This window comes from Anabrus simplex, chromosome 2, assembly GCF_040414725.1.
Source record: "Anabrus simplex isolate iqAnaSimp1 chromosome 2, ASM4041472v1, whole genome shotgun sequence".
In the NCBI taxonomy this organism is placed as follows: domain Eukaryota; kingdom Metazoa; phylum Arthropoda; class Insecta; order Orthoptera; family Tettigoniidae; genus Anabrus; species Anabrus simplex.
In genome coordinates, this window is record NC_090266.1 from 767,818,550 (window position 1) to 767,842,282 (window position 23,733).

The 23,733-nt window shown below is 38.2% G+C and overlaps 1 protein-coding gene across 1 annotated transcript in view; it reads right to left on the reverse strand.

Moving 5' to 3' along the window:
* The window catches only part of LOC137498481 (uncharacterized), a 65,763-nt gene extending 45,400 nt beyond the window's left edge, over positions 1 to 20,363 (reverse strand). The window contains exon 1 of the mRNA XM_068226034.1: positions 19,628 to 20,363. Coding sequence (XP_068082135.1) covers positions 19,628 to 20,363 — 736 coding nt within the window. The remainder of the gene's footprint in view (positions 1 to 19,627) is intronic.
* Positions 20,364 to 23,733: the final 3,370 nt, after the last annotated feature.

Below are 23,733 nucleotides of genomic sequence, written 5' to 3' on the forward strand. Positions count from 1 at the left end.
CATCTAAGGTGATGTAGCATCACTGGCAGTATTTGCACATGAGCCTACAATGTTTCCTCCCTTGAAGTTCATGTATGGTTTAATGAGAATTTCACCTACCATCGATGTTACAAATTTGTCATTCTGTTCAAAACCTTGAACTTTATGTTTTATGTATTCCAGAAAGTATGTAAGTTTCTATCCTAATATTGGGCTACCATTCAGACTGGAGCCTACTCTTTTAAAAGTATTGACATGTGGCAACATTAAATTTGTAAAAATCGCACGGCGCAACAGCCCTGAAGGGCTTGGCTTTGGCCCTGCTCAGCCCGAAGGCCTGTAGATTACGAGGTGTTTTGTGTTCGGCAGGATGAATCCCCTCGGCCGTTATTCTTGGCTTTCTAGACCAGGGCCGCTATCTCACCATCAGATAGTTCGCAAATGTACTCACGTAAGCTGAGTGGACTTCGAGCCAGCCCTCAGATCTAGGTAAAAATCCCTGACTTGGCCGGGAATCAAACCCGGGGCCTCCGGGTAAGAGACAGGCATTATATCCCTTCACCACGGGGTCAGTCATAAATTTGTAAATATGAGGAGATATCAGACAGAAGGTTGAACAAATAACAAGAAAATCATACATATACTCCTTTATGAACTAAGAAATGTTTTAACTGTGACTATTAAATTACCTATGGGGACATCATCCTCGGTGTTCAATTCACCAACTAGGACTAGAATTAACTTATTTCTTGAATCTTTCTACACATTGTTACACTCATTACTTGTAATGAAGCTACGATGTTTTGTAGCTAAAGAATATACCGCATTTGTATTAGTAATTTTGTCCACATATACATTACAAATATTTTATACTTTAATAAAACCCGTTTAGAATAAAGGCCATGTCCTATTAGATGATTACATATGCTATGCAGTATGGTTGCCTTGATGTATCGACGTACAGAAAAATTACTTACATTCCCTTCATCAGAGTACAACAACCATCAGGTAACAACAAGTTTATTGTACTTTTCAGCTGTGTAAGATTGTGGATTAAAATTCTGTATATGAGATATGTACTATGTTCAATGGCTCCGTTTATTGCTCCTCTTTCTATTCAAATTTTTTGCCTGGTTCTTCTCTTCACCTGCCAGAATGTGATGATAAATATGATGGGCAGTTGGGAAAGATATAAGGCACTGCAGTCTCTGACAGTCATGGTCTTGGAAGAGGAGTAGTTAAAAGTTTTTCCTGAGGATCAGTACCAATTACTTCCCATAAAATATCACCGACTTTTAAATGTCTGTGGCATACCTGTAAAATAATGTACCACCATGAGCAAAATTCGTGCATTTACAGAGTGAATCGGCCTACACCAGCAGCTCTTGTAGGTGGTATGTTTTAATGCATATAATAATAATAAAAATAATAATACTCTTGAAATAATGTATCCCATGATTGTGAGCTAACATGACCTTATATCACTGAAGAGTAAATATGCCTACTTATCACCAGCTCTTGCGTGTAGTTAAATACGTCATAGGCCTATGCTCATTTTGATTGTGTGAGAATGTAATAATAATAGTTACCATTGAGTTATTAGTAAATCTGTAGTCTTGTCTTGGAATTGCACGTAAACATATCTGCGGCATAACCTCGTATTTCGGAAACTTAATGCATGCACTTCGTTATCACTGTCGCAATTCTCCTTACAGTTGAGTACGCAACACATCAGTACCATTACATACAACAGCATTAGAAATTGGCACCATTAAACGAATTAAAACTCTTCTAATTTCAGCGTTACATGGCCAAACTCATTGCTGTGTTCAAGCTTGCTTTGCGATGCTGACGTCACAATATATTCCCAGAACAGTTGTGAGGCCTTATATCTAGGAGGTGTTGGTTTATCAAGGGACCAAGTATAAGTGAACTAAAAGTTTCAACTTTCTTATCGATACCATTCATATTTTATTCGTCATCCCAAGAACTATTCAAGGCGTTAACTCTCAGATGATTAAGTTTATAGGTTTAATGTCCTTGTATGTGATGTATCCCATTTTATACTTGGGTACTTTGAGCGAGTAAGACAAATATGTACTGTATAATCAAGTGTCAATATGATATGCTGGGAGTAGGGATCTTACCATGTGATACTGTTTTATGTGGGTTGTTAGTGATCAAGTCAATTAGTGTATGTGAAGATGAGGTATGATTTGTTGGTTTTAGTGGGAGTATTGTCATGTCACGTGTGGAAAATACTTAACTGTTGTTTTGTATCTCCAGCCTGTTCCCGTAAATTAGTACTGAAGTCTCCAAATATTAAAATGTGTTCATAATCAGGTGATAGTCTCTGTAGAATGCCTTCAATGTTTAAGAGGTGACCTACCCATGTTTATGCCAAGTGTTTGCATTAAACTATTTGAAGGTACCATTAAGATTGTTTCTATAATTAAAAAATTACAAAAGTATATGCAGTTTTAAAAATACAGTACTGTACTGGTATATAATATGAACTCGTGGCTATGCATGCGTGGACCTATTATGATGTTAAGTACAGTATGTATTATTCACAAAATACAATGATGAGGCTTATTCATAAAAGGATTCATTTGAGGATCCGTGAACTTTTTTTTTAAGTGCAAAGGAATCGGCGATCAAAAAAAGCCTCTAAAGGCTGTATTTACTTGCAATAAAAAGGCCAGTACATCTTTGCTCTGTCAAATAATCACAGTTTACAATGGCGAAAAATGAGAGTATCCTCCTATTCAATACATCATATATTCCGTCATTAGACGGAGCAAACAAATTCAGACAAGTTTCGGCTCGCTTGAGCCATCTTCAGTGAAAAAAATTAGGGGGGTTGGAATAATTTACATAATATAAGTTGGAAAAAATGCTAAAAAACATAATGAAAGAGCAAATGAAAAAACAAACAAAGAGAGCCTAGACGGAAACAAAATTAGCACAAATATACAATATTTACATCAATATGCAGAGCAAAAAACAACTTATTGCGACAAAATTCAGTGAAACAGGTGTTAATTTGAAATAATAATTGATACTAAAAACTGCGTTAACCTAAGAAACAAGGGAATGAGAAAACAAATGATGCAGATGGAAATGAATAATAGTAGCACATGGTGAGGTTGTGGACCTCATAGTTTACAAATTATTGGTTTATAAAAATGACAAAACAGTTTTAAATTGGTGTCAAAATCATCCTAGTGGAAACCCATCACATCAAATTGGTCAGGAGGAGAGCGGGAGCAAACATTTTTGAGAGAAACCAAGCCTGAATTAACCTGCAGGCGAAAAGCCTGTGACAAGGAGAAAAAAACACCATGAAATTTAAGGCTTTAGAAATAGCAGCATTCTCAATATCTTCTCAATCTAGCGGTCCCTTTCTTCATTATTGTTTCATAATGTTGGCTGGTGTTTTGCCTTATTATAGAAGGGTCGGAAGGGCCGCATATAAAAATATGAGAAGCTGTGTTAGGTAGAAGACAGATGCATAGTAAGTTGTAGTAATCTAGTGGAAACCGTCAATGAAGTTCTAATCTGTAATGGAAAAAATGAGGTTGTATGAGAAACATGGGTTGATAAGTAAAAAGTGTGGAATGGTTGTGAAAAAAGCTTAAACTTACAGTGTGCAGTAGGTGGTTGTCCTCTCTAGTGGCCTGGCTTTCTCAAAGTAACGGTCTCGTTCGCGTGATCGAAGTCTATTGTTGGTTCGGCTGTGTTTGCTAGGATGGAAGGAGCAGAGGGGGAAGGGGAGGTGCAGGGCTGGTTTGAGGAAGGGAGGGGTGTTGAGTTGGAGAGATGGAGGTGGGTTTGTTTGGCAAATATAAGGAATGAATGTTTCAAGAGGATGTTAGTTTACTCGCTGACTTCTAAAGCTCGAATGGTGTGGCCTTCTCAAAGTGATGGTCTCGGTCGCGTGATCGAGTCTATTGTTGGTTTCTTAGGTTAACGCAGTTTTTAGTATCAATTATTATTTCAAATTAACACCTGTTTCACTGAATTTTGTCGCAATAAGTTGTTTTTTGCTCTGCATATTGATGTAAATATTGTATATTTGTGCTAATTTTGTTTCCGTCTAGGCTCTCTTTGTTTGTTTTTTCATTTGCTCTTTCATTATGTTTTTTAGCATTTTTTCAACTTATATTATGTAAATTATTCCAACCCCCCTAATTTTTTTCACTGAAGATGGCTCAAACGAGCCGAAACATGTCTGAATTTGTTTGCTCCGTCTAATGACGGAATATATGATGTATTGAATAGGAGGATACTCTCATTTTTCGCCATTGTAAAGTGAAAACCGTCAATACGGAATGATTCTAATATCTTGTAATAATAAATAATCACAGGATAAAGTCAATTTGCTAGACCCCAGTGAGTTTCTGACTTGTGCAAGAAACTCACCCATACCTACATCAGCCTTCTATTTCTTTGCTTTCGACCTTCCATGAACTGTACACAACAAGACGTCATGTTAACCTGTTCTTACTTCTGAAGTTATATTGAAATCATCTACTAGTTTAACCTATTCTGTCTGAGGTGAGTTGGGGCAGTTGACATACACAGTGGATAAAGAGCACAGAAATAAGTACGGTAAGTTTCATATTAGAAATCACAACATTTTAAGATCGTGTATGACATGGTATGAGACACAGTTGTTACTCTGCCAACACTGTTCTCTCCAAAATTACCAGCACATCAATGGTCATCCCTCTCACACTCTCTTGCTCTAAGACTAAACAGTCTGGTCTAATATTGTGTGAAACCTAACAGTACGCTTAAATTCCTAACTGACGACTAATCAATTAGCCTATCTGAAACTGTACAATGAAGAACCTAGCTAAGAAAGCCACATCTAAACAAGAATAAAATGTTATTTGTCACACAGCAGTTAGATAGAGACAATACTGAGTTTGTGTCAATAAATTGTAGCCATACTTAGTGTTGTTGCGGCCAGCAAATTAGGCGGGTCAGAGAAATTACACTGTTGCCAATGTTATGTAGCAACTGGCGAAGAAATGTCTAATTGAACACATCATTTTTGGGCACGAGGCAGCTTGTTCTCTCCCAACCTTCTCATGTTACTTCCTACAATGCTGCAAGACATATTATACTACAAGCTTCAGGGAAGACTGCCGACTTCAGTGGTATAACTATTTTCCACATAAACCAATTAAAATAATTAAGAATAAAAACCTGAACAAGTAAATTTAAATCCGTAAAATCATGTAATGAAATTTTCAATAAGCGGCCACATTTTTGTTTCTTCAGCCAATAAAATGTTGTCTGCTAGAACAATGTAGAAAATCATCTAACCTTTTAAAAAATCTGAAACATGTTTCAATGGGTCTTTTATTTTTCCCCCCTGGAAAATGGCCAGAAAGTGGCTTCATAAATGTTGCTAGTTGACGTTGTTCAGATCGTGGTCGCCAGCGGACTATATACGATACAGTAAGTACTTTCAGATTACATACTAATCTGTATGAGTTTTATTAAAATATTTTTATTTGTTTATGGTTTACAGTATCTACAGAATCACTACTGACCTGCATTTAGGGCAGTCGCCCAAGTGGCAGATTCCCTCCCTATCTGTTGTTTTCCTAGCCTTTTCTTAAATGATTACAAAGAAATTGGAAATTTATTGAACATCTCCCTTGGTAAGTCATTCCAATCCCTAACTCCCGTTCCTATAAATGAACATTTGCCCCAATTTGTCCTCTTGTATTCCAACTATATTACAGACTATGAATCTCACTGTTGAATTCGTATTGACGGTTGAACTTCTTACAAAATTGTACAAAATTATTTAATCCCCCTAGTCAATACTATATATTTTTTACATCCAATTAAGATGAAAGTTCATACACAAATAGACATGTTTCGACCTGGCATTGGGTCATCCTCAGTAAGACATGTATAATGTATTAAAAACATAGGCGACACACAAAATGATATGTTAGGTAAAAAGTTTTTAGAAAGCATGATGAAAGTTTAAAAACTGTGAAATGTTGATCGTTAAAACAGTCTTGAGCGGAAAGTCTTTCTGTTTCAATGCTTCTGTAGTCCTTTGGTGTGGATCAACTGGTATCTGTATACTGCTGGCTTAGTTTTTGTGTTCCGACATGGGCTGGTGTATATAAGCATTATTGAAGTTGAACCGTCTGATTTTAGCCTGTAAAATGGATAATACAAATCGAATTAAGGTTGAAAAGTGGTGACTAACATGAACAAACATTTAGAATAAGTTATGAAGAACGAAAATTACCTTATGTGGCCTGCTTGTATCACCCGTGTTCTCTGATTATGGAGCCCAGCTCTCGACTAACTTGCAACCGCAGTCGAGGTAAGACATATTGTTGCAAGGAAGTGGAGTGGGGAAATGGGACAGGGCTTGCGAGAGAATGGAAGTATGCGGAATAATGGGGGCGGCAACTGAAACCGAGTGTAATAATTGTGAGTTCATATGTTCCTGTTTTTACTACAAATGATCGGAATAAGTGTTTCCCAGATTACGTTCTTTTTTTTATTTGTCTCATTTAAGTTGCAGGGTGGGTTCTTATATTGATCCATACTGACGTAAAAATTCTTTAAAATGTTGAGTAGTGGACCTTTTTGTTCACGGTGTACAATTTTTAGATCTTGATCTAGTGTAGTATAATTGTGATTTGGCAGAGTGTGGTAATATCAGGCACTTCATCCTCATGGTTACCAGTCAACTCCGGTGTCCCACAAGGCAATACTCTTGGCCCCTTGCTGTTTTCCTTGTTTATGGACGATCTGTTGTCCGAACTCAACGAAACAGCGAATACCCTACTATTTGCTGATGACTGCAAGATATTTAGGGAGATCAGGAATCCAGAAGATGCAGCTCACTTAATGCCCTCTCGAACTGGTGCCATACTTGGAAACTTATCTCCAATCCACAAAAATGCAGTCACATGACCATAACACTAAGTAAATCTCCTCAACCGACATCATATTACCTACTCGACAAGCCCATCACTGCAGTTACGCAACAGCGTGACCTAGGTGTAATATTCGATACAAAATTACAATTTAAGACCCACATAGAAACATATACAACCAAGGCTATGAAATTGCTAGGCATTCTCTACCGCTTCACAGAAATTTCTGACCCCATTGCCCTTCGTCACTTCTTCCTCATGACCATTCAACCTCTCTTAAACTACTGCTCTCAGATTTGAACAACAGCCTCTCCCTCCAATACTAACCAGTTAGAAAGAGCAGTGTCCTTCTTTGCTGCAATTGTATGGAACAGAAACCCCAAGCTCAGAAATCTGTCTACGCAGCAGGTATTAAGGGCAATAAATGTGTAACCACTGCACATCAGGCGACAGGTAGCTGACCTGAGTTTCCTCCACGGGATCTTAAATAGGCATTACTGCTCGAAACATCTTGTATCACTCTTCTCTCTCCGTGTTCCTTCCCGCTCCCCCAAAACCAAAGACCTTCTCCACGTTCCCCACACTCAGCACTCAATACTTCAACGATCTTTCCTAATCCGCCTCCCAACACTCTTTAACAATATTAATAGGAGAGAAGAGCTTGACATAGCATCAAATAAAAGCATATTCGAGAGGGGTGTAAATAGTCTCTTAAAGATAAGTTGATGTGAAGGGATTACGCAGTCATCTTGACCCATGACGACTTGGCTATGAACACGGACATTCTCATGGTTTTCGATTTGGACAGTTGCTATTAGTAGGCTGTGTACCTGATATTGTCATATTTTGTTATGTTTGTTATAATTTATTGTGAAAGTTGACATTTGTTAATTAGTCCGTTGACAGTACAAGTGAAATTTGCTCAGTGTAGCTGTATCTTGTGTTTCATGAATAAATATATATTAATATAAATATTATAGTCTTTGTGATGGTTACTCGTGGCAGAGAAACGATCATATTTTAAAGCGTTGCGATGTTCTGTATCTCTTATGAGGAAGTTCCTACCAGTTTGTCCAATGTAACTTGACCCGCATCCCTGACATTCCAGTTTATATATCCCAGAATTTGTATATTTATTGCTAGTATTTACTGTGTGAGAGTTAAATAATATTCTTTCATTAGTGTTGCTAGTTTTGAAAGCAACTTTTAGGTTCTGTTTTCTTAGGATGTTTGTGATTATGTGTATACTGTATTATTATTGCTAAATGTGAATGTGTCATATTTTTCTTTAGTTTTTGACTCTTTCGTTAAAGTAGTTGTGGGCTTGTTAGTATGTTTATTGATTAGCTTACTTATATTTTTGTGCTGAATCCGTTGTTCAAAGCTATTTTGCGGATGGTCTTGATTTCTTTTTTCAAATTTTTCTTTGAGAGTGGGATTTTTAAAGCTCTTTCCAACATGCTATTGTAGGCAGCTTTTTTGTGAGCTTCAGGATGTATTGAATTTTGTTCAATGGTGTTAGCAGTGTAAGTTGGTTTCCGGTAAATGTTAAATACCAGATGATTATTCTTATGACGTGATAGTGTTATGTCTAAATAATTAGGTAAATGAGTTATTGTTCTCCATTTCCATAGTGAACTTAATATTCTGATCTAAACTGTTGAGTAGTTCGAAAATTTCATTTTCTTCGTTAATGCTGCTATCTATGATGGCTAGCACATTGTCGATGTAACGTGACCAGTATTTTATAGGTTTGATGTTATCTATGATGTTTGTGTGTTCCAAGTTGTCCATATATATGTTCACCAAAATACTCGAGGACCGTGCTCCCGTAGGTAAACCTGTCTCTTGGTAGATTTTATTCTCAAAAATGAAATAATTATTACTTAAAGAGAATTTTTAATACGCCTATGAACTCATCTATTTCACCAATGCTTAATTTACTGAATTTGGTTAAATTATTCTGTTTCAAATTTATACCACTATACATAAATATTCACTTCTCTCCAACCATTTGCCATATTCGCTTGAAATTTCACATAATGGTTGTCCTATATGTAATAGATTTTTAAATAAAAAGTGGTCTTAAAACTATGCACCCCTAAGGAGTTTTGATTGGAGGGTTGGGGGTGGGGGTGAGGCCTGATTACAAAAATATCAATTTCTCTGAAATCCCTTGACATATGAGGTTGGAATTTCACATGGTGGTTACTCCTCAATATCTTAGATTTTAAATAAAAATTGGTCTTAAAACAATGCACCCCTAAGGAGTCTTGACAGGAGGTGATGTCCGATGACGAACATATTTATTTCACTGAAACCATTTAACATACGAGGTTGAAATTTCACGTGATTTTTGCTCCTATATACCTTCGATTTTAAATGAGAAATGATCTTGAAACAATATATCCCCAAGAGGTTCTGACTGGAGTTTGGGGCCTGATGACAAAAAAGGTCATTTCTCTGAAACCCCTTCACATACGAAGTTGAAACTTCACATGATGATTGCTCTTATGTGCATTACATTTTAACTAAAAAGTGATCTTAAACAAACACACATTTAAGGTGTTTTGACTGGGGATGATTTCTGATGACATAGTATCCATTTCTATGAAACTGTTTGTCATACGGGGTTCAAATTCACATGATAGTTGCTCATATATGTTTTACATTTTAAACAAGAAAAGGTATTAAAACAATACACCTCTAAAAGGTGATTAGTGACGACTTATGTGGGGTGAAAACTTATGATGAAATTATTTATCCCCCCAAACCCTTTGACGTATGAATCTGACATTTTACAAGATCTCTGTATGTTTTAGGTGTCAAGTATCATATAATTCAAAATATTTCACGTATAAGGATTGGGATTGTGTAGAAGTTGTTGAAGTTGTAAAACTAATTCTCTACAACAGCCAAGGTACTCAACCGATTTTCCGACTCCTTTCCTTTATTGCCAAAGAAAGTTATTTGTAAAACTCACCATTAATGGTACCTCCAAATTCTTGCACACTTTAAATGTGTAATATTTAAAGATTTAAATCCTTCAAATTACTAATCACTTTCCACAAACTTAATACATATAATAACCTAAATATTAAAGGAGGTTTCACCTTGATTTTTATTAGATATCGGTGCTGCCCTCTATACACACTATATTCTATGTCTTGGATTTTAAATAAGAAGTTTTTTTTTTTTTTTTTTGCTAGGGGCTTTACGTCGCACCGACACAGATAGGTCTTATGGCGACGATGGGATAGGAAAGGCCTAGGAGTTGGAAGGAAGCGGCCGTGGCCTTAATTAAGGTACAGCCCCAGCATTTGCCTGGTGTGAAAATGGGAAACCACGGAAAACCATCTTCAGGGCTGCTGATAGTGGGATTCGAACCTACTACCTCCCGGATGCAAGCTCACAGCCGCGCGCCTCTACGCGCTCGGCCAACTCGCCCGGTAAAATAAGAAGTGTCTTCAAAGAATACACCCTTAAGGGGTTTTGACTGGGGGATGAGGAATGATGACAAAAATATTCACTTCTATGAAACCATTAGAAATATAAAATTTCACATCATGTTAAATAACAGAAAGTTGAGCAAATTTAAAATTAAATGGGGGTTAAGATCCAAAAACAGATATATTCATCCCTTCCATTGAAACCATTAAACTACGAAGACAAAATTCCAAGTAGAGGTATATATTTTAAATTCTAGATGGTGTGAATTAGGAAATATTTTGAAACATCCCACCATTAAGGTGTTAAATGGAGTTATATCCGCAAACAAAATTATTCATCCCTCCAAAACCGTTTAATGTACAAATTTGTAATTTTACGAGAAGGTTCTTCGTTTGTGTCCTAGATGTAAAATATCATATACCTCAAAATATTTCTCCCCTAATGGATTTAGATGGTGGTTAACTCTCAAAAACCACAATATCCTTTCTTCTGAAACTGTTTCAGGCACGATCCTAAAATTTTATATGAAGGGTAGTCTTTTACGTCCTAGATGTTAAGGAATATTTTTAAAACATTCACCGCCTAAATAAAACATTAATTCCTCCATTAATGTTTGACATACAACATCTAAATTCCACAGGTTGATTGCTCTTACATCTTAGATGTTAAATAAGACAGGGTTTAAAAACTTTCCAATTCTTCTGTACAGGGTTCAAATACCCGTTAGATAAGAAAATTAATAATCATTCACCCAAAAGCATTTGATGTACTTACAGGTTCAGTGGACAGTAGACTCTCCAAAATGTAAAATTTTAAAACATATCTTTCTATATTAGACCGAAGCAAAGCACGGGTATCTCACTAGTTTATATATATATATAAGAAAACATAAAGGTCCAATAATACTGCTTTGAGTAATTCTGCTCTTAATAATTACAGGATCAGATAAAGCTTCACCTACTCTAATTCTCTGAGTTCAATTTTGTAGAAATATATCCACCCAATCAGTCACTCTTGGGTCTAGTCCAATAGCCCTCATTTTTGCCAGTAGTCTTCCATGATTACCCTATCAAATGCTATAGGTCAATCACGATTCAGTCCATTTGACCTCCTGAATCCAAGATATCTGCTATTTCTTGATGGAATCCTACAAGTTGAGCTTCAATGGAATGATCTTTCCTAAACCCAAACTGCCTTCTATCGAACCAGTTATTAATTTCACAAACATGTCTCCCAAAGCTAACATGCAACGCATGCCAAACTGATTGGCCTGTAATTTTCAGCTTTATGTCTATCACCCTTTCTTATATACACAGGGGCTACTTTAGCAACTAGAGAAGGTTGATAAATCACAGCCTGTTACTTTGTCACCAATATTTTTCTGTCATCGATATATCAGATACGCTGTCACGGAAGTATTTGTGACAAAATATCATTAAAGTTGTGTACTTGGATCACGTTCACAGGGATGTTATCTACTGTAGCTCAAGGTCTACATCCATTTTTCATTTACCAGTTATCTACGGCGATATTAAAGGCATTAAATCATACATTTTATCATAGTGTATTTATGAGCAGAGTAGAGAGAATACCTATCTAGCAACTCTATATGTCAATAGCTAGCTCATGTTTCATACGTAGCGCAAATCAAACAGATCAGTCCTCAGCTGGCAAATGAGGCATGTTTGAATACATAATATTTTTTCAAGAAGTACCTGTCCTATTTTCAAAATAATCACGGTGCTGAATTTGTAATGTTTGTAGATTTATGGCGGTGTGTACAAAATAGTGCGGTACCATTTTTAAAAAGCTAAGCTAGTACCATGATCTCAGAAAATATTAACATTATGACACAGTACTTTAAGCCCGATTATTAGCTCTTTGGTACCACTACTGAAAGTGAAAACAAAATGTCAATATCCTTAACCGTTCATGAGTTATTTGAGGTGGACAACTTTGCTGAATAACCCTGTATATGGGAGGAATTGTTGCACTAAGTTCATAAATTTAATATTTTTCGTCATTTTATTTTTAAACCTACATTAAGTACTGTAAATAATTGGTATCCCGGAGACTGGTGGTAGTCATTATTGTCTTAAGAGGAAATATAACTAGGCAACCATCCTCTATAGGCTATAACACTAATCAGAGATAACAAATGGAAGGGATCCGACACTTCAAAAAATGAAGGTATCAGCCAAAGAAAGACAAGGGCCATGAAGGTTGTGACAATGAAAGACTCCCTTGGGCTTGAGTGCTCTAATACCGTCAGGGTCAGAAAAAAAAAAATGAGAGTAGACCAAGGGAAATTGGATAGGATAGATGAAAGTGAGGAGCTTGGTACAAGTCAGTGGAAACAATGCCAGGACTCAGCTCAGGGCCTCATGGTCGCCAATGTGCGCTCCCAAGTTGAGAGCCCCTGGGGCCCTTTTTAGTCACCCCTTACGACAGGCAGGGGTTACCGTGAGTGTTATTCTACCGTCCCCACCCACGGGGATCCCGGAGACACGACACAGGTTATCACATCCCATTGTTAATTTACTGCCCTTCACGTTAACAACCTTTTCCCCATGCATTATTAAAACTTCAAAATATAAAGTAAATATTATTTTTCCCACGTCTAATGTCCCGAATCTTCCGAAAAATATTACCCGACATTGTCATATCAACTAGAAGTATTTCCATACTGACCGCCCGCGACCAAAGAGTGACCGTGATGATAATCATATGCTCGTGCTTCCTGTGACTGAAATACCGATAAAAGATATTTTTGGTTCACAGATACAGTACTTACTGTTTTTAAACTCCCTCATGCCTGTCTTATCAGCCATATGGTACTATCTAATAGTCCTACTTTTAAGACCTTCCTATCACATTTATTTTTAACTATAACAAAAACATCTTTGTGATCAGTAATACCATCTATTACTTCAGCTTCTCTATAGAGCTCATCTGGTATTACCAGCACCACGTCTACAATATTCTTCCCTCCAGGTGGTTCCATCACTTTTTGAATCAGCTGTTCTTCCCATATTAACTTATGTGCCATTTGTTGGTCATGCTTCCTGTCATTCGCATTACCTTCCCAATTGACATTTGGTAAATTGAGATCACCTGCTACAATCACATTCCTTTCCATATCGTTTCCCACATAGCTGATCATCTTATCAAACAATTCTCAATCAGCATTAGTGTTACCCTTTCCTGTCTGTACACTCCAAAGACATAAATTGCCTATTATCTTTAGAGATGAGCCTTACACTTAGAATTTCATGTTTGTCATGTTTAACTTTTTCGTAGCTTACAAATTCTTCTTTCACTAGAATGAATACTCCCTCTCCTACCACTCCCATCCTATCTCTACGATACACACTCCAGTTCCGTGAGAAAATTTCTGCATCCATTATATCAATTCTCAGCCATGATTCAACTCCTATTACAATATCTCGTAAGTATATATCTATTAATTAACTTAATTCTATTCCTTTCTTTACATTACTTCCACATTTCAACACTAACCTTTTTATGTCATCCCTACTTGACTTCCAGATTCCAGTATAACTTTAAATACTTGAATTTTATATACTGGACTGCTTAATATAGAAAAGAGGACTACTTTAAAGAATATGTGGATCTGAAATGGACCGACTTCGATTCGACAGCACTTCATGGTCAATGTTGCCAATCCTTGCTCAGAGGTACACGACTCTCGACTATCTTTCAACAGGATGGGCAGGTGCACCTATTCAATACCATATATTTTACTATGATTATTGTTTATTATACATCGGGACTAGTTTCGACCTTTCTTTTGGGTCATCTTCAGCCTAGATACATCGTTTGGAGTGATGTGGAACACATTTCCCTGAACTACTGTATGCACCTTTCAGCTTGTGTAAACTAGTGTTGGGAGATAGTGGGTTCGAATCCCATTGTCACCAGCCCTGAAGATGGTTTTACATGGTTTCCCATTTTCACACCACGCAAATGCTGGGGCTGTACCTTAATTAAGGCCATGGCCGCTTCCTTCCAACTCCTAGGCCTTACCTATCCCATTGTCACCATAAGACCTATCTGTGTCAGTGCGACATAAAGCCACTAGAAAAAAAAAAAAAAAAAAAAAAAAAACACAACCTAGTGTTGGCTACTGAGTGTATGATTTGAAGTCGTGTATCGATTCATTTAACTGTCCGAGTGAATTTAATTGAAAGAATGGTGAGCTCATTGCACGCGATTCAGGTGACTCGCAGCAGACGGTGCTGAGTGGTTCACTCACAGATCAGTAAGACTACACACAAAGACAGTTCAGTATCGAAACACTGGACACTGGCGTGGAGCCGAACTTCTGCTGCGTGTGAGACATACAAAGCCATCCATGGCTCACTGAAAGAATCGTGTGCTAAAATGCTCTCTCGCTCTCAGCTCATCTGAAAATAATACCCACTTCCATTCACTGTCCTCTTCTAACAGGAAGGTTTAGATTTATTTAGTGTTAAAAAGGTAGTAAAAATATAATTTCAGAGTAGCTAGTAAGTAGGTAGACTATTAGGTTATTCTATTTATTAGTTTAATGAATGTTAGTATTATACCTAACTAGTTGACATTCGATAATTAATTCAACTCAGCTCTCTAGTCTACCCTATGACTATGAGTCATGCTCATGATCACTTAAAATGATATGTTTTATACTAGGAAGAACCACTCAGTATTCTCTCGATTTGTATGTCGCTTCATTACACAAGACTTCAATCATCGGAATCATGAGATCACCGGTGTATGTGGACAGGGCGTAAGTGAAACAACTTGCGCAATAACTTAACTAAAAAGACGGTGAATTAGAAAACCGTGTATACAGTGACATTTCCAAGTTCTTTGAAATCATTTAAGAAAAGACTAGGAAAACAATTGATATGGAATCTGCCACCTGGGCGACAGTCCTAAATGCAGATCATCAATGATTGTATGTACAGATATTTTTTTTCATCTAATTCTATATACTTATATAATTGGAGTTGTCACTGTGCAGCAAAGGTTTTGTACCATAACATCAATACGTGATGTGAAGAGGTGGTTGCAGGAGAACCCTGAATCTGAAAGCTAGATGATGCATAGGAAAGCAGTTCATAGAATGAAGACCTGAAGACAGCAGCGAGTATCGAATGCTGTTGCTGCTGTCTAATAGTATACAACACACAGATGTAATGGGAACGGTGACTCTAATGTGCCGTGAATCGGATCAGTGTATTGATTCAGTAACTTGAACGGAATAAAATGAATCGAGTCAGTAAAATGCCGTGTAGTGTGACCGTGTGAGGATAAAGATGGAAACACACTACTGTCACCTCACATGAGTTCACGCGTATCGTGTTGCAATGTAACCTGTCCAGAAAGATGTGCTATACCTTTGCGCCACTGGCCTGCAGTACGTACTACGTCATGCACTTCCCCTACTTGCTCGCTAAGCTGCTCTAGTTACTCGAGAGCGGGGAGCAAACTGGCTCCGAAGGCATTTCGGACTCGACTGACAATGCCAGCTCTAGTATACCCTGTAACATTATTGGCTAGTGACAAGAACATGAGGGAATACAAAGCCTCAATACGTCACTTTCACACTCTGCGGTTTCATATATTCGTGGAATGTGGCAGTAGCGGGCTACACATGATGCGTGCTCTATCGGAGAGAAGAGGAACTGTCTTGCAACCAAGAACAACAGAGGTAATGGCGGCATCTCAGAGATGGAGATTAGTGTTGGTTTTAATTTTTCTATAAAAGTAAGAACACTTCTCGGGGTCGATAGGTGCGTCCCTGGAAAGCATAAAGGAAAGATCTCTCCTCTCATCTATTTTAAGAATCATTTCGCAAAATTTTTGCACGATTTTCACCTTCCTAAAAATGCAAAATAGGTATCAAGTATAACCAACGAATAAAAAGATGTAGGCCTACTGTCTAAATATGGTTTAAGAGGAACAGTGGGTAACACATTAATTTTTATACAGAATTACTCACATTTGCCACAGCTTTGGATTGTGAATTTGTTTTCTACATGAAAGTATTTCTTTAATCTCTATGTGTAATCATCATCATCATTTCCCATTATCCAGCTGTAGCCGGGTAGGCTTTCCACCACTCCTCCTCCAACACTGTGTCCCAGTCCACGTTTCTTTCTCTAATAGTGCATTGGATTGTGTCCTTCCATCTCAGTTGTCCAAGGCCTCTCCTTCCTTGCATCTGCACTTCCATCACCCTTTTTGGCATTCTTTCATCACTCATTCGCTTTATATGTCCAAACCATCTTAATTGGCTCTTCTCTATTCTTTCATTCTCTTCTTCCACTCCAATTTCTTCCTGGATTTTCTCATTCCTTCTTTGTCTCTTCTGCTCTTCTGTATCATCCTCCTCAAGAACTTCATTTCGGCTGCCTATATTCGACTCTCATCCATTGCTACTGCCCAAGTTTCTGCTCCGTAAGTTGTTATGGGTACGTAATACATCTTGCACTTAGTTTCCTTTGCTTCCATTGGCACATCTTTGACCCATAACATGTTTCTTACACTATGATAGAAACAACTTCCAGTTTGAATCCTCTTATTAATTTCAGCATCCAGTTGAGCATTCTCCATTAATTCACTCCCCAGGTATTTGAACGTCTCCACTACTTCCAGGGGTTTGTCTGCAAGTCTAATCTGACCTTTCCCTTCCTTCTCCCCTCTAGTCATAACAAGAGTTTTATTTTCTACTTATTTTCAATCCACATTCTTCGATCTTCCCATTCACCAAATTCAACTGTTCTTGAACCTTCATGTAGTCTTCTCCCCAAATCACAATATCATCTGCAAATAACATGATGTTCATTTCTCTTCCTCCATATGCTGCTTTTGCTGTTTTCATGTCATCCATTACTATTGTAAACAGGATTGGTGATAGAACACTTCCCTCTCTCAACCCACTAGTGATTTTTAACCAACTTGTCCTGCTAACTTGTGTTTGCACGCAACTACAACATTCCATATTTACACAAACTCAGATATTTGAGACACTAGGAATTTTTTCTTTTTTACAACTTCCTTAACGTCACACCAACACAGATAGGTCTTATGGCGATGATGGGATAAGAAAGGCCTAGGAGTGGGAAGGGAGCAGCCGTGGCCTTAATTAAGGTACAGCCCCAGCATTTGCCTTATGTGAAACTGGGAAACCACAGAAAACCATCTTCAGGGCTGCCAACAGTGGGGCTCGAACCCACTATCTCCCATATGCAAGCTCACAGCTCCACACCCCTAACCACATGGCGCACTTGGTAAATGCATGCTCTGTGACCTAGACCTCAGATCAAAATGTGTTAATGCATCTAGATGTAATACTGCACAAACAGAAAAACTTGCAAAATATAGCCTACAGTTTCTATGGATGAAATATGGCTGTTCTTGTACAATGATCCCCAGTATGGCCAGGGCTGCACTTAGATGTCGGCAGGAGAGTATACAGTTGCAAGAAGTTGAAAAGCAAAGTATGATGGACAGTGTACAGTGATTATGATCATAGATCTGACTGGTATTTCACTTGGATGCTCTTTGTGGAGAAATAGGCCTATATTATGAATTGCAAATACAGTCATTCTTAAGCAGTATTGACTGCAAAGACATTAAAATATGAGGGTTTGTGAATAAGGCAACTATTTTTTCCACACATCTGCAAGGTGCTACCATATGATGGTCATAAGCCCTGAGAAGCATAACACTCATAGTAGGCCTATATGGACATAGCACGAGATGGCAGTGCATTGGACAGGCACCATGTACAGGTTGATGGTACTGCAGTAAAGAGTAGGCTCCGTGCAGCAAGGATGTGATGTGGCAATTTCAGAACTGGGGATGACAAGTACTCGAACACCCGCCATATCACCGAATCTGTCTCCAGGTGATTTTGACTTTGTCCCCAAAGTGAAAGAACCATTGCATGAGAGATGGTTTGAGACATGAGAGGACATTGACAATGCTGTGAAACATGAGACTGCAAAATTTACACATGGCGAGGCGACTGGTATCCGACAACTCCCGCATCATTGGCAACATGTTGTGGACAATCTAAGGGACTATTCTGAGGGTTTAACGTAAATGTTACTGTACACTCTGAGGATAAACATTATGTCGATCAAGGATTTCATGCTTACAGTTTTCTTGCTTTATATTCTACACCTGGTAAACCTACTCGGTATCATTCATACGGGTTAAACGTAAATGTTACTGTACACTCTGAGGATAAACATTATGTCGATCAAGGATTTCATGCTTACAGTTTTCTTGCTTTATATCCTACACCTGGTAAACCTACTCGGTATCATTCATACATTCCACAGCAACTAATGCTCCCCACTCCCATCTGCACATTTCCATTTATCTAATAACGTAGATTCTGCATTTGAGTGTGAAAAAAAAGAATTGCCATGCCTTATGCCCCAACCCTTGTTTAATAAATTTCATGATAATGCTAGAGCTCACAACGCAATGGTAAAAAATGAAATGGCGTATGGCTTTTAGTGCCGGGAGTGTCCGAGGACAAGTTCGGCTTGCCAGATGCAGGTCGTTTGATTTAACGTCCGTAGGCGACCTGCGTGTCATGATGAGGATGAAATGATGATGAAGATGACACATACATCCAGCCCCCGTGCCAGCGAAATGAACCAATTAAGGTTAAAATTTCCGACCCTGCTGGAAATCAAACCCGGGACCCCTGTGACCAAAGGCCAGCACGCTAACCATTTAGCCATGGAGCCGGACAACGCAATGATAATTAAGCAGTATATCTAACTACAGGGGAGCTGATATTTACAACTATTTTCCTCCCCTACTCTCTTGGCATCAGGTCCGGGTTATTTGTTGTACAGGCTCAAGGTAAATTACCAGGGAAACCCAAAAATAAGTGGCACTAGATCGATAAAACTTTTGTGATAGTGAAGAAGTTAAACAAACATGACCCACAAAATGCCTAGCTCCAATAAGTTATTATGACATGACATAGCCTATATCATAAAAGAGAGCCTACCAAAAACAATTGCCTGTAAGAATACTTTTGTAATAATAAATCAATTTTCTCCAAGAGGCCAATCTCCAATCTGAAGGTGCACTTCGAATAGGAGAACACTGAATAAAGCAATCCCGTTATTTGAATATGCAATCCATTTACAATGTCTCCTAAGAAGACAAAAACAAAAAAAAGGATAAATGGTAAATAAGAGAGACACTCAAATCCCATGTGTATAAGGCCTACTTACCAGAGCATATATTAGGTTTGGTACGCGCAAGGGCTATCTTAACCCCACTTTCACTTAGCACCGTTTGTGGAGAGACAGAAATATTGTTCTGCTTTAGATCACCAGCTGTATAATCGGGCAAGTTTCGTTTACATGTAACACTTCCAGGACCATCAGAATCCGAACCCGTTTCAAAGTCATCCTCTATTCTGAAATTATCACACTGTCCACGGCTGCTTCGGTACCCTTTAATTTGGTTGGTACTTGAGCGATGCCGAATACGCATGGAATCGGGTGAAAATGCTGTTCGTTGTTCGAGTGACATTTCGTTGTCGGTTATCACTGGCGGCGAACTCGCTGCAAAACCTCGATTTCCTGACTGAACTGGAACTAAACGGTCTATTGTTGACCCTAATCTACTGTAACTGTTATAAACTGGCGAGGAGGAGGGTGGCATTAGTGGGCTGTTTTTAGGTTCATTCGGGATTTGCACACGAGAAGAAATCTTGCGATCGGTTGAATAAGGCGAAACTTTCTGCTCAACATCACTATCTTCATCTCCAGAACTGTAACGAGACAGTCGTCTAAGGCGTTCATTATTACAATTACTACTAGATTTTGATTGTATCACATGCTTCAAACGCTTGATTAGGGTGTATCTTGTAGCACCAATTAACGGATTGAGTGGACTGCCAAATTCATCTAATTTTAAAAGTAAGTCACTATAACTCAATACTCCTGAATCGGGGGACGCCATTTTGTGTTTAACATCAACAACATAATATTGACAATGAAAATATACAGAGAATGTGCACTGAACCACAGGCAATGTTAACACGTAATGTGCGACTCTGTGATCATACGTTGAAACCAACAAGGGAACGTGCATGCATTTAAAACACAGATGTCACTGCAGATATACGAAATGTAGCAGAAAAGCCAGATATTTTCACTGCTAGATGTACGGGCTGAAATAAAAATGCTAGGTTCCCTGCAGTTAGAACTCTATTCAATCCTCGTCATCGGAATGATTTTATATGATTATCAAGGATAACACAGTCATTCTTAAATTTCATTGCCTTGAAATGGAAGTTAAAACCTAAGTAAATTTCTCACCTTCCAGTTACAGTATATTGTCTTCTCTTAACAGTACAAAAGGCTAATGTAAATTCCGTCATTTGAGTTTGAATATCATGAAAGTCGTTGAAGTTTACACGCACAGATTGCTAAATTTAATTTTACTAGTGGCTGCAATGGAAATTGAATCACCTCGTATAATTTAAAATAAAATGTTTATAATCTTCGGTGACCAGCCCGCTGTACTGTTGCGGATTTGCTAAAAAAAAAAAAAAAAAAAACCGCGAATGGTACTTTAAGTTCCTCGTATTTAATATTTTATCAGGCTTATTTTTATTTATTATCAAAATATAATTCCACTCCCATGTAGATACAAATCTTGTTGATACCCGCAACGAACGTCATATATATAGGCTCAGTTGTTTCTAAGAAAACTGTACCTGCCGGAAACTTGTTGACTACCATACGCAAATGTCTTTCCTTTTTTTTTTTCTTTTTGAGTGACTGTAGGCCTACATGTAGGAATCAAGTGATCTCAGTACAAACAATATACACACTAGGTGTATCTTAGTCTCTTGAAAATAGTGACGTCCAATTTCCATTGGTAAGTCGGGGTGGACGACTTCGTGCTAACTAGATACGGTACTATATATTTGGTTTTTAACTAGTCGTAAAATAAAGGCAAATAATATCATGAAGTATTGCGATACATATCACCATACGTTAGTCAGTGGCGGTTTGTAGTATATTTTATCGGTGGTTACAGTTTGTTTTAAATGTATACATTTAAATTTTAAATTCTGAAAATATCATAAAAGAACTTTGTCTTTAATTAAAATAAAATCGGGAATAAAACAACTTTCCAGAGCATCAGTTGCTCTTACGTTTTAATTATGCATATATTATCCGCACACTTTATCTTGGTGCATTTACACCCTAGTGCTGAATCGGTCGACCTCGGCGATCTTCGAGATTCGTACTGGCAACCTTTGAGACACAAACTATGAATAGCTTAAACATCGTTGTGCGACATCTGGCGTACACTTTACGTACTAGTACTGTTGTTGTTTACACAACAAAGCCAAAGTATAGAAATTATGCTAGGAACAAGATTCGCATCGAGAAATGTTTTATAATGTTATATAATGTGTATGTGACATAGTTGTTGGCTTAAGATGATAACGGTTTAGAAATTTCATATCGATCGATCATATTCTCGATTCAATTCGGATTTCATTTTCATTCAGTTGGCAGCACCAGGCAGCACTATCGATACCGGGACAGCTCCCTTCTTAAGCCGGCTTTACATTTACGAGTAACTCTTATACGAGTAGGCTACTCGGACTGACTCGGATAAGAAATCGTAAATGTAAACGATGACTCGTACGTACTCGTAGCTCGTATACGAATAGCAATCAAAGTAGAGAAGCTTCCGACTTGCATCCGAGTTAGACTGTTTTAAAAATGGCGGAGACTAAATACTGCAGGATTTCTCGTGAAAATCTGGGGTAGTTCATTAATTTATACTACAGAGCGGAGTGCCTGTGGAATGTTAAGTGTTCTCAATATCGGGACATCAATGCGAGAAATAAGGCCTATGAAGTTAATCATAACTACGGATCTAGTTAAAAAGAAAAACAACAACTTTTGGAATGAACAAGGAAATAGTTGAGGCTGATATACGCGTCAAGAATTCTAATGATTTGAAGCTATCTCCAGTAGCTAAAAATCTGAGCCACTGCCAGTTGCAGCTGAGAATTGATACAACTTCTCATCTGAGTGTTTTCTTTGGGGATATGTGGGGCAACCTAGAAAAAATTAATTACTAATAATATGCCAGTATTTAGCATATTGGTACCGGTATTATAAAAGTCATTTCGTCCACTTACGAAAAGGTACAACATTTCAAATGTACTAAAATCCATCCTTAAGAAGTCTCTATAACCATCTCCTCCCTCGTTTAATAAATCAACTAGTAAATGTTCCTGTATTCCAAAAAAGGGTCTTTTCTTTAACCCAAAAGCTCCTGACTTTTTCGCTTCATTCTGTTGTCTTGTTTTAAAACACAACAGCAAGATACCAGCCATAGCAAGACGTTTTCGTCTGATTGGAGCCATATTGGAAACTGTACTCTTATACGAGTAAGCACCATAAATGTAAACGCGTTTCTTACTCGTATACGAGCGCTCGTATACGAGTTACTCGTAAATGTAAAGCCGGCTTTACTCCTCAACCAAGGCCAACTACAATATCTCAGACCCAACGAGCTAGAATAACATAGAGAGGCGGAAGCGCTGCCTGGGTGAACCTAATAGAACGAACGTCCGCCATGTTTCCTGTTGTCACACAAGCAAGGGGGCATGGCCTTTAAATGACGAAAAGTGTAGAAAATGCGCATTTTAGAATCGCTGGGGGAGAATTGAAGTCCGTTGCCGAAAGCTTGAAGCATGAAAGCGAATAAAGCCACTTCATCATATTTCGGCACGAGGCCAACATAACGTTCAGTTGATTGTAGGGTAGTTCGAAATCATCGCACAGTGACATACGAATAGGCCTCGAAATCGGAACAAGAGCGTTACCCTGCTTGGCTGTTGTGGTTAAGCGTAAATTAGAATAAAAACGATGGACATAAATATTTATGACAGAAACCTTAAAATCATAGGGACCTATAATATGTTACAACCTCATTCTGTTAATATTTTTAAAATTATTGCATCCTCATGAGTACTGTGTTCCTTTCTTAATCTGTTTACCCTCCCGGGTTGGTTTTTCCCACGGACTCAGCGACGGATCCCACCTCTACCACCTCAAGGACAGTGTTCTGGAGCGTGAGACATTGGGTCGGGGGATACAACTGTGAGGGAGGACTGCACCTGCTATGCTGAACAGGGGCCTTGTGGGGGGAGAAGGAAGCGGCCGTGGCCTTAAGTTAGGTACCATCCCGGCATTTGCCTGGAGGAGAAGTGGGAAACCACGGAAAATCACTTCGAGGATGGCTGAGGTGGAAGTCGAACCCACTTCTACTCAGTTGACCTCCCCAGGCTGATAGA